The sequence below is a fragment of the Heterodontus francisci genome, chromosome 11 (genome assembly GCF_036365525.1).
Source record: "Heterodontus francisci isolate sHetFra1 chromosome 11, sHetFra1.hap1, whole genome shotgun sequence".
Classification (NCBI taxonomy): domain Eukaryota; kingdom Metazoa; phylum Chordata; class Chondrichthyes; order Heterodontiformes; family Heterodontidae; genus Heterodontus; species Heterodontus francisci.
Window position 1 is genome coordinate 53,202,262 of NC_090381.1, and position 13,362 is coordinate 53,215,623.

Sequence of the window (13,362 nt, forward strand, 5' to 3'; positions counted from 1 at the left end):
TTGTGTGACAGTTTCTGTACTGGTTAGAAACTAAGAATTAAGTAGGATATGTGACAGTTAGAAAGGTGTACTTTTGGGAGTTTGGCTTAGTTGGTGTGGAGGGTGTGGAGGAAAGAAACATTCAGGAGAAAAAAGGAAATAATGGAGCTATGGAGAGCGTGGTGGTGAATGGGAAACAGCAGGTGATTAATATACGAGAAAGATTTAAAATTGATAAGGAGGAGATATTAAATAGGCTGTCTATACTTAAAGTTGATAAAGCACCAGGACTAGATGAGATGCATCCAAGGGGATACTGAGGGAAGGCAGAGTGGAAATTGCAGAGGCACTGGCCATAATTTTCCAGTCTTCCTTAGATTCAGGGGTGGTGACAGAGGACTGGAGAATTGCAAATGTTACACCCTTGTTTAAAAAAAAAGGGTGTAAAGATAAGCCCAGAAAGTTTAACTTAGGTGTTGGGGACCCTTCTGGAAACAATAATTCGGGACCAAATTAATAGGTGTATAGATAAATGCGGGTTAATTAAGGAAAGCCAGCATGGATTCGTCAAGGGAAAATCATGTTTAACTAACTTGCTGAAGTTTTTTGAACAGGTAACAAAGAGCATTGATGAGGGCAGTGCTGTTAATATGGTGTACAAGGACTTTGTGATGGCATTTGAAAATGTGCCGCACAACAGACTTTTAAGCAAAGTTATAGCTCATGGAATAGAAGGGGCAGTAGCAACATAGATACGAAATTGGCTGTGTGACAAGAAACATAGAGTAGTGATTAATGGATGTTTTTTGGTCTGGAGCTAGGTTTGTGGTGGAGTTCCCCAGGGGTCAGTGGTAGGACCCTTGCTTTTCCTGATATGTTAATGACCTAAACCTTGGTGCACAGAGAACAATTTCAAAGTTTGCAGATGATACGAAGCTTGGAAGCATTGTGAACTGTGAGGAGGATAGTGTGGAACTTGAATAGAATATAGACAAGTTGGTGGAATGCATGGAGAAGTGGCAGATGAAGTTCAATGCAGAGAAATGTGAAGTGATTGATTTTGGTAGGAAGAACATGGAGAGACAAAGTAGAATAAAGGGTACAATTCTAAAGGGGATGTCGGAGTAGAGGGACCTGGGTGTATATATGCATAAGGCATTGAAGGTGGCAGGACAGGTTGAGAGAGTGGTTAATAAAGCATACAGTATCCTGGGCTTTATTAATAGGGCAGGATCCCCAAAGACACATTGTAAAACAAGCTCGCCACTGGTATCAGACCCACCGGCCGTCCATGTCTCTGCTTTAAAGACGTCTGCAAATGCGACATGAAATCCTGTGACATTGATCACAAGTCGTGGGAGTCAGTTGCCAGCGTTCGCCAGAGCTGGCGGGCAGCCATAAAGGCGGGGCTAAAGTGTGGCGAGTCGAAGAGAATTAAGAGTTGGCAGGAAAAAAGACAGAGGCGCAAGGGGAGAGCCAACTGTGTAACAGCTCCGGCAAGCAAATTTTTCTGCAGCACCTGTGGAAGAGCCTGTCACTCTAGAATTGGCCTTTATAGCCACTCCAGGCGCTGCTCCACACACCACTGACCACCTCCAGGCGCTTACCCATTGTCTCTCGAGATAAGGAGGCCAAAGATTAATAGGGACATAGAGTACAGGTGCAAGGAGGTTATGTTGAACTTGTATAAGACACTAGATCGGCCTCAGCTGGAGTATTGCATCCAGTTCTGAGTGCCGCACTTTCGGAAGGATGTGAAAGTATTGGAGAGAGTACATAAAAGATTCACGAGAATGGTTCTAGGGATGTGGAACTTCAGTTATGAAGATAAATTAGAGAAGTTAGGACTGTTTTCCTTGAAGAGAAAGCTGAGAAGTGATTTGATAGAGGTAATCAATATCATGAAGGGTCTGGACAGAGTAGATAGGAAGAAATTGTTCTCGCTTGTGAAAGGATCGAGAACGTGAGGGCACAGATTTAAAGTAATTGGCAAAAGAAGAAAAAGCGACATGAGGAAAATCTTTTTCACGCAGCGCGTGGTTAGGGTCTGGAATGCACTACCTGACGGTGTGGTGCAAGCAGGTTCAATTGAGACATTCAAAAGGAAATTAGACTGTTATCTAAAAAGGAAGAGTGTGCAGGGTTACAGGGAGTTGGTGGGGGGATGGCAGTAAGTGAATTGCTCATTTGAAGAGCTGTTGCAGACTTGATGGGCTGAATTACCTACTTCTGTGCTGCAGTAATCCTGTGATTCAGAGATTCTGAATTGTTGGTGAGTGGGTGGGAAAAGTTGGGTATTGTGAGATATTTTAGTTTTGAGAAGGAAGAGGAAATTTAAAGGTTTCAGAGAATTTGGTTGCAGTGGTTGATGCATTTTTAAAAAATTAGTGGTTTCTAGTTTGAGTGGGAAAGAGAGAATCGGAGTTGTTATGATAAACATGAATAACAATGTGGGAAAAACGCCCGAACTGTTTGACCAACAATTATAAGCTCTTTCTTGATTGAGGATTCTACCCTGAAACCAACTTTTAGGCTTCTCTGAGGTGTGCCTGATAATTGGATTCCAGTTACCTTTTTATCAATTTAAAAGAAACTATGATGTAATCTTTCATGTACAGTTATCATTTTAGTTGGGGCCTGCATGACCATTTTACCCAGTTGTACCCATTTTATCAGCACATTACATTGATAGAGTTTGGTTAATCTAGTTTTTTTGAGTGTTTCTTCAAATCTCTCCTTGGCCTTGCTCTTCAACCTCCTACACATTCCCTGTCCCTCCCAATACTTCCAACTCTGGCTTTCTGAATGTCCCACTGTCCCTCTAAATCCTCTTTGGAATTTCTTGACAAGACTGATTGGTCTCCTTAACTCCCTTTACTCTTTCAAAAGACTTCTTAAAACTCACCTTTTCTCCTAAGCCTTCAATCACTTCTCCTGATTTCCTTCACCTGGCTCGTTGTTCCATTCCTCTTGTACTGCCCTGTAACGAACCGTCAGATAATTTGTATATTAAAGGTGCTATATGAATAATAATTGTTGCTGGCACATAATGACATTATTTTCTTTGTTCTAGATTGTGTATAACCTGTTTTCTGTTTAGAATCCTATATTTTTTGACGATTCGAGACATTTAACCTATTGTTCATAGGATTACCTAGCATACATGGCACAGAAACAGGCCATATGGCCCAACCAGTCCATGCCGGTGTTCATGTTCCACTCAGGCCACCTCCCATCTTTCCTCATCTAGAAGTATCATCGTAACCCTGTATTCCCTTCTCCCTCATATGCTTGTCTATCTTCCCCTTAATCTATCCTGTTTGCCTCAACTACTCCCTGTGGTGGTGGTTTCCACATTTACACCACACTTTGGGTAAAGAAGTTTCTTCTGAATTCCCTATTGAACTTCTTGGTGACAAACATGTATTGATGTCCTGCATTTATGCTCTTCCCCAAAAGTGGAAACAATTTCTCTCCATCCACTCTGTCAAAACTTTTCCTAATTTTAAAGACCTCTCATAGGTCATCCCTCAGCCTTTTTTGTTCCAAGAGAAAAGAGACCCTTTCCTGTTATGTATACCCATGCATTTCTGGTATCATCCTTGTAAATCTTCTCTCTACCCTCTCCAGTGCCTCTATATCCTTTCTATAAGATGGCGACCAGAACTGCAAGCAGAACTCTAAGGGCTGGATTTAATGCTGTCCCCCATGGCGGGTTTGAAAGCGAGGAGAACATTTAATCAGATGGGATTGTGGTGCGTGGGGACTCCGCCACCTTCCTGCCTCCACCCCAGTTAAGTCTATGGTGGGGAAACCCATGGATGGCCTTCCCGCCCCACTGCCAATTAAGGTCCTTAAGTGGGCAATTAAAGCCCAATTAAGGGCCTCTTCCCAGAACCGTCAGAATTTGCCCAGTGGCGATCAGGCCTATCACCATGCGGGGTAGCTTGCTGGCTCCTTGGGGGGGAGGGGGTGGTGGTGCTCTCCCTCGTTCACAGGCACTCAGTACCTGATCGAGGGACCCGGCATCGGAAAGGGGTGGGCCCACTGAGAACCACCCTCCCGTCCTTGCTTCTGACCCGCTACCCCCTCCCTCCCTCCCCCACAACACCCACCCTACGAAACCCTACCCGCCATTGCTCACCTATGGCCTGGGTCCATCGACTATCCTGAGGCCTTGAATGGGTGCATTACCAGCAGCAGCCACTGCCTCTGCATTGGTGCTGTTGAGTAAAAGCTGTCAGCCGTTGATTGGCGGACAGCTCTCATGTCCCGGGAGTCCTTAATCCCGGGGAAAGCCCACTGCTGCCCAATTAAGTGCCTGATTAGCATGTAATGTAGCAAGCCTTCCCGAAAAGAGGTGACACAGGGGTCTGTGACCTGAAACATTAACTCTGCTTCTCTCTCCACAGATGCTGCTAGACCTGCAGAGTATTTCCAGCACATTCTGTTTTTATTTCAGATTTCCAGCATCTGCTGTATTTTGCTTTTATTATTATGACATGGATCTCGGCCATCGCTTCCATTAAGTTCTGCCCTAAGTGTGGTCCAACCAGAGATTGGTCCAGATTTAGCATAACTTCCCTACTTTTCAATTTTATCCCTCCAGAAATAAAGCCTAGTGGTTGGTTTGCTTTTCTTTTTATGGCCTTTCTAAGCTGTGATGCAACTTTTAGTGATTTGTGTATTTGCATTGTGAGATCCCTTTGTTCCTCTGCCCCACCGAGATATGCTTCTTCCAAGTAATAAGTGACCTCCCTATTCTTCCTACCAAAATATACTACCTCACAGTTATCTGTGTTGGACCTCATTTGCCAATTCTTTGTCCATTCTGCAAGTTTATTAATGTCCTTTTGTAATATAAAGGCTAGGCAGTGGTGTAATGGTATTATCACTGGACTAGTAACCCAGAGACCCAGGGTATTTCTCTGGGGACATGGGTTCGAATCCCACCACAGCAGAAGGTGGAATTTCAATTTAATTAATAAATCTGGAATTAAAAAGCTAGTCTAATGATGGCCGTGAAGCCATTGTCGATTGTTGTAAAAACCCATCTGGTTCACTAATGTCCTTTAGGGAAGGAAATCTGCTGTCCTGACCTGGTCTGGTCTACATGTGACTCCAGACCCACAGCAATGTGGTTAACTCTTACATGCCCTCTGAAATGGCCTAGCAAGCCACTCAGTTGTATCTAACCGCTACAAAGTCTATAAAAAGGAATGAAACCGGACGGGCCACCCGGCATCGAACTAGGCACAGGAAACGACAACTGCAAAGTCCTCCTTACTAACATCTGGGGGCTTGTGCCAAAGTTGGGAGAGCTGTCCCACAGACCAGTCAAGCAACAGCCTGACATAGTCATACTCACGAAATCATACCTTACAGACAATGTCCCAGACACTGTCATCATCATCCCCGGGTATGTCCTGTCCCACCGGCAGGACAGACCCACCAGAGGTGGTGGCACAGTGGTATACAGTAGGGAGGGAGTTGCCCTGGGAGTCCTCAACATCGACTCCGGACCCTATGAAGTCTCATGGCATCAGGTCAAACATGGGCAAGGTAACCTCCGACTGATTATCACCTATTGCCCTCCCTCAGCTAATGAGTCTGTACTCCTCCATGTTGAACACCACTTGGAAGAAGCACTGAGGGTGGCAAGGGCACAAAATGTACTCTGGGTGGGAGACTTCAATTTCTATCACCAAGAGTGGCTCGGTAGCACCACTACTGACCAAGCTGGCCGAGTCCTAAAGGGCATAGCTGCTAGATTGGGTCTGCGGCAGGTGGTGGGGGAACCAACACGAGGGAAAAGCATACTTGACCTCGTCCTCACCAATCTGCCTGCCGCAGATGCTTCTGTCCATGACAGTATTGGTAGGAGTGACCACCACACAGTACTTGTGGAGACGAAGTCCCGCCTTCACATTGAGGATACCGTCCATCGTGTTGTGTGGCACTATCACCGTGCTAAATGGGATAGATTTCGAACAGATCTAGCAATGCAAAACTGGGCATCCATGAGGCACTGTGGGCCATCAACAGCAGCAGAATTGTACTCATCCACAATCTGTAACCTCATGGCCCGGCATATCCCTCACTCTACCATTACCATCAAGCCAGGGGACCAGCCCTGGTTCAATGAAGAGTGCAGGAGGGCATGCCCGGAGCAGCACCAGGCATACCTCAAAATGAGGCGTCAACCTGGTGAAGCTACAACCCAGCACTACTTGCATGCCAAACTGCATAAGCAGCATGTGATAGACAGAGCTAAGCGATCCCATAACCAATGGATCAGATCTAAGCTCTGCAGTCCTGCCACATCCAGCCATGAATGGTGGTGGACAATTAAACAACTAACTGGAGGAGGTTGCTCCACAAATATCCCTATCCTCAATGATGGGGGTGCCCAGCACATCAGTGCGAAAGATAAGGCTTGAAGCATTTGCAACAATCTTCAGCCAGAAGTGCCGAGTTGATGATGCATCTCGGCCTCCTCCTGAAGTCCCCAGCATCACAGATGCCAGACTTCAGCCAATTCGATTCACTCCGCGTGTTATCAAGAAACGACTGAAGGCACTGGATACTGCAAAAGCTATGGGCCCTGACAATATTCCGGCAATAGTACTGAAGACCTGTACTCCAGAACTTGCCGCGCCCCTAGCCAAGCTGTTCCAGTACAGCTAAAACACTGGCATCTACCCTGCAATGTGGAAAATTGCCCAGGTATGTCCTTTACACAAAAAGCAGGACAAGTCCAACCCGGCCAATTACCGCCCCATCAGCCTACTCTCAATCATCAGTAAAAGTGATGGAAAGTGTCATCAACAGTGCCATCAAGCGGCACTTGCTTAGCAATAATCTGCTCAGTGACGTTCAGTTTGGGTTCCGCCAGGGCCACTCAGCTCCTGACCTCATTACAGCCTTGGTTCAAACATGGACAAAAGAGCTGAAATCAAGAGGTGAGGTGAGAGTGACTGCCCTTGACATCAAGGCAGCATTTGACCGAGTATGGCATCAAGGAGCCCTAGCAAAACTGAGGTCAATGGGAATCAGGGGGAAAACCCTCCGCTGGCTGGAGTCATACCTAGCGCAAAGGAAGATGGTTGTGGTTGGTGGAGGTCAATCATCTGAGCTCCAGGACATCACAGCAGGAGTTCCTCAGGGTAGTGTCCTAGGCCCAACCATCTTCAGCTGCTTCATCAATGACCTTCCTTCAATCATAAGGTCAGAAGTGGGGATGTTCACTGATGATTGCACAATGTTCAGCACCATTCGTGACTCCTCAGATACTGAAGCAGTCCGTGTCGAAATGCAGCAAGACCTGGACAATATCCAGGCTTGGGCTGATAAGTGGCAAGTAACATTCACGCCACACGAGTGCCAGGCAATGACCATCTCCAACAAGAGAGAATCTAACCATCTCCCCTTGACATTCAACGGCATTACCATCGCTGAGTCCCCCACTATCAACATCCTAGGGGCTACCATTGACCAGAAACTGAACTGGAGTAGCCATATAAATACCGTGGCTACAAAACCAGGTCAGAGGCTAGGAATCCTGAGGCGAGTAACTCACCTCCTGACTCCCCAAAGCCTGTCCACCATCTACAAGGCACAAGTCAGGAGTGTGATGGAATACTCTTCACTTACCTGGATGGGTGCAGCTCCAACAACACTCAAGAAGCTCGACGCCATCCAGGACAAAGCAGCCTACTTGATTGGCACCCCATCTGCAAACATTCACTCCCTCCACCACCGACACACAGTAGCAGCAGTGTATACCATCTACATGATGCATTGCAGCAATGCACCAAGGCTCCTTGGACAGCACCTTCCAAACCCGCGACCTCTACCAACTAGAAGGACAAGGGCAGCAAATACATGGGAACACCACCACCTGCAAATTCCCCTGCAAGTCACACACCATCCTGACTTGGAACTATTATCGCCGTTCCTTCACTGTCGCTGGGTCAAAATCCTGGAACTCCCTTCCTAACAGCACTGTGGGTATACCTACCCCAAAAGGACTGCAGCGGTTCAAGAAGGCAGCTCACCACCACTTTTCAAGGGCAATTAGGGATGGGCAATAAATGCTGGCATAGCCAGTGACGCCCACATCCCATGAATGAATAAAAAAAAAAAATCTTTCTCCATCTATTAGGTGGTCTGTAGACTAAACCTATTAGCATGATTGATCCTTTATTATATTTTATCTCTATCCATAGGGATTCTGTTTTTGTCTTGCTGATAGCTATGTCCCTTTTTTTCGATTGCCATTATGTTATCCCTAATAAGCGCAGCTACTCCACCTCCCCTTTTTCCCCCTCTGTCTTTTCTAAATATGTTATACCTTCCTATGTTTAATTCCCAGTCCTGATTTTTCTGTAACCTTGTGTCAGTAATCCCAACTATGTCTAGCTTCTCCCAACGCATGATTGCCTCCAACTCCCCTGTTGTCAGTACTGACATTTAACTCATTTTTAATAGGATTTCCTCTCATTTTATGTTTAACCATCTTTTTAAACTCCTGTACTATAACTCTATTTATTCCCTTCCCATCAGTGTCCTCCCTTATTTTCTTCTTTCCTGTGTTCGCCTTCCATATTTTGTTTACATTTAGGCAGCTTACATTTCTTGACGTTCCCTCGCCCCATCTTACGAGTTTAAAGCCTTTGTCACCTCCCATTCCATGTACATGCAGGTTAATCAACACCAGTGCCATCTCAAACAACCATAGAATTTTATGGCATAGAAGGAGGCCATTCAGTTCATCTGCCTGTGCTGACTGTCCAAGATTTATCCATTTAATTCCTCTTCCCTGCTCTTTGCACATAGCCGTGAAAATTGTTCCTTTTTGAAAATATATCCAATTCATTTTGAAAATTACTATTGAATCTGCTTTCATCACCCTTTCAGGTAGTGCATTCCAGCTCATAATTAACTCACTGCAGTAAAAAAAATCCTAATCTCCCCTTTAGTTCCTTTGCCAATTGTCTTAAATCTGTGTCCTCTGGTTGTTGACCCACTTGCCAGTGGAAGCAGTTTTACTTTATTGACTCCTTCAAAACCCCTCAAACATCTCCACTTAACCTTTGTTGCTCAAAGGAGGTCAATCCAGCTTGTTTAGTCTGCAGTCCCTCATCTCTGGTACCGTTCTAGTAAATTTGCTCTGCACCCAGTCCAAGGCCTTGGTATCCTTCCTAAAGTGTAGAGTTCAGAATTGGGCTTAATAATCTACCTGAGGCCTAGGCCTAACCAATGATTTCGAAAGGTTCAGCATAACATCCTTGCTTTTAAATGCAATACCTCTATTAATAAAGCTGAGGATTTTCTATGCTTTTTGACAGCCTTACCAAAATATCCTACCACCTTCAAAGATTTGTGTATGTGAACCCCCAGATCACTATGTTCCTGCACCCTCTTGAATATAATATCATTTAGTTTATATTGACTATCCTAATTCCTCCTTCCAAAATGCAACATTTCACAATTCTCTGCATTAAATTTCATCTGCCCATTTCACCAGTCTATGTACTCCTGAAGTCTGTTACTCTCCTCCTCACTGTTCAGTACATTTATAAGTTTTGTGTCATGTGCACATTTTGAAATAATACCCTGTATACCCAAGTCCAGATCGTTAATTGACATCAAAAAGAGCAGTGATCCCAATACTGATCCCTGAAGAACATGACTGTATGCTTCACTCCAGTCTGTAAAGCAACTGTTCACCACTACTCTCTACTGTTTCTTAGCCAATTTCATTTCCACACAGTCACTGCCTCTGAAATCCCATGGGCTTCAATTTTACTAGCAAGCCTATTATGTGGTACTTTATCAAATGTCTTTTGAAAGTCCATATACACAACATCAACTGCACTACCTTTATCAATCCTCTGAGTTATTTCATCGAAGAATTCACATCAGGTTTGTTGAAACTGAATTGCCTTTAACAAATCGATGTTAGCTTTCATTTATTAGCCAGTATTCTTCCAAGTGCCAATTAATTTTGTCCCAGATTATGATCTGTAAAGGTTTCCCCACCAGAGACATTAGGCTGACTGACCTATAGTTACTGGGTATATAAAGGTCTCCTTTTTTCAAGAGGAATGTAACATTTGCAACCCTGCAGTCCTCTGGCATGACTCCCATATCCAAGGAGCATATAAAGATTTTGACCCAGAGCTTCTGCTATTTCCATCATTCATTATTTCCTTCAGCAACATGCATCTCATCTGGACTGGGTGACTTTTCCACTTTTGAGCAATGCCAACCTTTTAAGTACCTTCTCAATATCTATTCAATTTCTCTACCCCCTCCTTTATTTTGACATTGGCAACATCCTCTTTTGCAAAGATTTGTGATTTGGTACCTTAGCCATGCCCGCTGCCTCCACAAGAAGAGTGTTTTTTTTTATCCCTAATCAGCTCCAACATTCCTTTGACTATCATTACTCTTTATATGTTTAGAAAAGACTTCAGTATTCTGGTTTATATTACCTGCTAATCTTTTCTCATACACTCCTTCGTCCCTTTTATTTCCTTGCTCAGTTCTCCTCTGTACTTTCTGCATTCCGCTTGATTCTCTATTGTATTGTGAAGTTGCTATTTATCATAAACATTTCCTGTTTAATCTTAATCTCAGTTACTTTAATCATCCAGGGAACTCTAGTCTTGAATGACATTCTTTTCAGCCTCGTTGGAATGTGTCTAGTTTGTACTCAAACTATCTTATCATGGAAGGCCTTCCATTGCTCATTTGCCATTTTATCTACCAATCTTATTTCCCAACCACCTAGGCCAGATTTCTTTTCAATTCACTGAAATTAGCCCTCTTCATTATCTTCACCTTTGTTCTGCATCCTTTTCCAGAACTACTCTAAATTGAATGACATTGTGTCAGTCTAAAATCACACAGCAATGCTGTCCAGTCACAGCAGCCAATGTGATGACTTTGTAAGACAGTTTTGGGATTGAATGTTCTGGGCTCCTGTCTGAAAATTGCTGCATTAGCCCTTTAAATAAAAATGTGTAACACTTACACTTTTTTTTTCCAGAGAATACCATTGAAGAACAGGTGAAGCGAGTAAAAAGTATTGAAGCTATCGAGAGTGATTTCTTTGTCCAGCAAACTTTCAGATCGGGTAAAGATATAAAAAAGGTAGGTATTATCTTCCATGTTTGTAAGTTTTTCCTAAGTATTTGAACCAAACATATTAAAGCTGTAATGAAAGCAAAATACTGCAGATGCTGGAAAGCTGAAATAAAAACAAGAAATGCTGGAAGTACTCAGCAGGTCTGGTAGCATCGGTGCAGAGAGAAGCACGACAGTGCTTCCGCTGTGTCTTCCTTTTTCCTCAACTGAGGATTCCTCCCCACTGTGGTTGACAGGGCCCTCAACCATGTCCGGTCCATTTCCCGTACCTCTACCCTCACCTCTTCCCCTCCCTCCCAGAACACGACAGGGTTCCCCTTGTCCTCACTTTTCACCCCATCAGTCTCCATATCCAAAGGATCATCCTCTGCCATTTCCGCCACATCCAGCATGATGCCAGTAGCAAATGCATCTTCCCCTCCCTTCCCCTGTCAGCATTCTGAGGGATCGTTCCCTCCGCAACACCCTGGTCCACTCCTCCATTACCCCCACCACCTCGTCCCCTTCCCACGGCACCTTCCCCTGCAATCGCAGGAGGTGTAATACCTGCCCATTTACCTCCTCTCTCCTCACTATCCAAAGCCCCAAACACTCCTTTCAGGTGAAGCAGCGATTTAATTGTACTTCTTTCAATTTAGTATACTGTATTCGCTTCTCACAATTCGCTCCTCTACATTGGGGAGACCAAACGCAGGTTCGGTGACCGCTTTGAGGACCACCTCCGCTCAGTCTCTAAGCATGACCCCGAGCTTCCGGTTGCTGGCCATTTCAACACACCCCCTGCTCTCATGCTCACATCTCTGTCCTGGGATTGCAGCATTGTTCCAACAAACATCAACGCAAGCTCGAGGAACAGCACCTCATTTACCAATTAGGCACACTACAGCCTGCTGGACTGAGCATTGAGTTCAATAATTTCAGAGCATGACGAGTCCCGCCTTTTTATGCTTAGTTATTCTTTTTTTCTTCTTCCTTTTTTATTTGGTTATTTTATTTTAGGTTTTTCAGTTTGTTTCCACTTGCTTACCCACTGTTTTTTTTTTTTTAGTGTATTTTTTTATGTTTGTGCTTGGAGTGCTCTGTGCTTTACAGTCATTCACACCCTCTCTTTACTAATGCTTTGTCTTCAGCACACCATTAACATACCGTTCGCCTTTGTTCCATGACCTTCTGGTCAGTTATTCTCTGTGACCCTGTCCTATCAACACCTTCACCTTTGTTATCTCTTGCCCCACCCCCGCTTTACTTGCCTAAAACCTTTTACATTTCTAATATTTGTCAGTTCTGAAGAAGGGTCACTGACCTGAAACGTTAGCTCTGCTTCTGTTTGCACAAATGCTGCCAGACCTGCTGAGTATTTCCAGCATTTCTTGTTTTTATATTAAAGCTGTATTTTCATTCAGAGTCCCTTTTTTATCTCTTTTGGTGCTGGCTGTTGCTGGGGTACAGTTGCAAAGTTAATTATAAAAATAAAAATTCATAATGTGGTAGCAAACCAATCAAACAGATAAAATTATTAGAAAAATATTCTGTTTTTATTTTCAGGTTAACATCATTCATGTTGTTGAACACCATGTTAGAGACCAGACACCCAGTTCAGCATCAAGCACTCTTAGGTCAGCTACTGTACAGCCAGAGAAGAAGATAAGAAATAAAAGCAGGAGTAGGCCATATAGTCCCTTGAGCTTGCTGTTCCATTTAATAAGAGCATAGCTGATCCTCAACCTCAACTCTAGTTTCCTGCCCAATCCCAATCCCCGTGAGTCCCTTAAGAATCCAAAAATCCATTGATCTCAGCCCTGAATATACGCAATCTGAGCCCTCTAGGGTAGAGAATTCCAAATATTCACAACTCTGAGTGAAGAAGTTTCTCCTCATCGCTATCCAAAATCATTCTGAGACTATGCTCCCTAATTTTAGACTCTCCAGCTAGGGGGAAACAGCCTCTCAGCATCTACCTTGTCAAGTCCTCTCAGAATCTTATATGTTTCAAGGTGATCACCCCTCATTTTTCCAAATTCCAATCTCTCCTTCTAGGACGATCCTCTCATCCCAGCAATCAATCTAGTGATCCTTGTTGCACCTCTTCTAAGACAAGTATATCCTTCATTAGATACAGAGACCAAAACTGTATACAGTACTCCAGGTGTGGTCTCACCAAGGCCCTATTCAATTGCAGCAAGACTTCCTTACACTTGTACTCAAACACTCTTGCAATACAGGCCAACA

The 13,362-nt window shown here is 44.1% G+C and overlaps 1 protein-coding gene across 3 annotated transcripts in view; it reads left to right on the top strand.

Annotated features, from left to right (window-relative positions):
• The window catches only part of rsrc1 (arginine/serine-rich coiled-coil 1), a 563,128-nt gene that overhangs the window by 541,745 nt on the left and 8,021 nt on the right, over positions 1-13,362 (top strand). For all 3 annotated transcript variants that reach the window (XM_068042148.1, XM_068042149.1, XM_068042151.1), the window contains one exon: positions 11,036-11,139. In XM_068042148.1, coding sequence (XP_067898249.1) covers positions 11,036-11,139 — 104 coding nt within the window. The remainder of the gene's footprint in view (positions 1-11,035; positions 11,140-13,362) is intronic.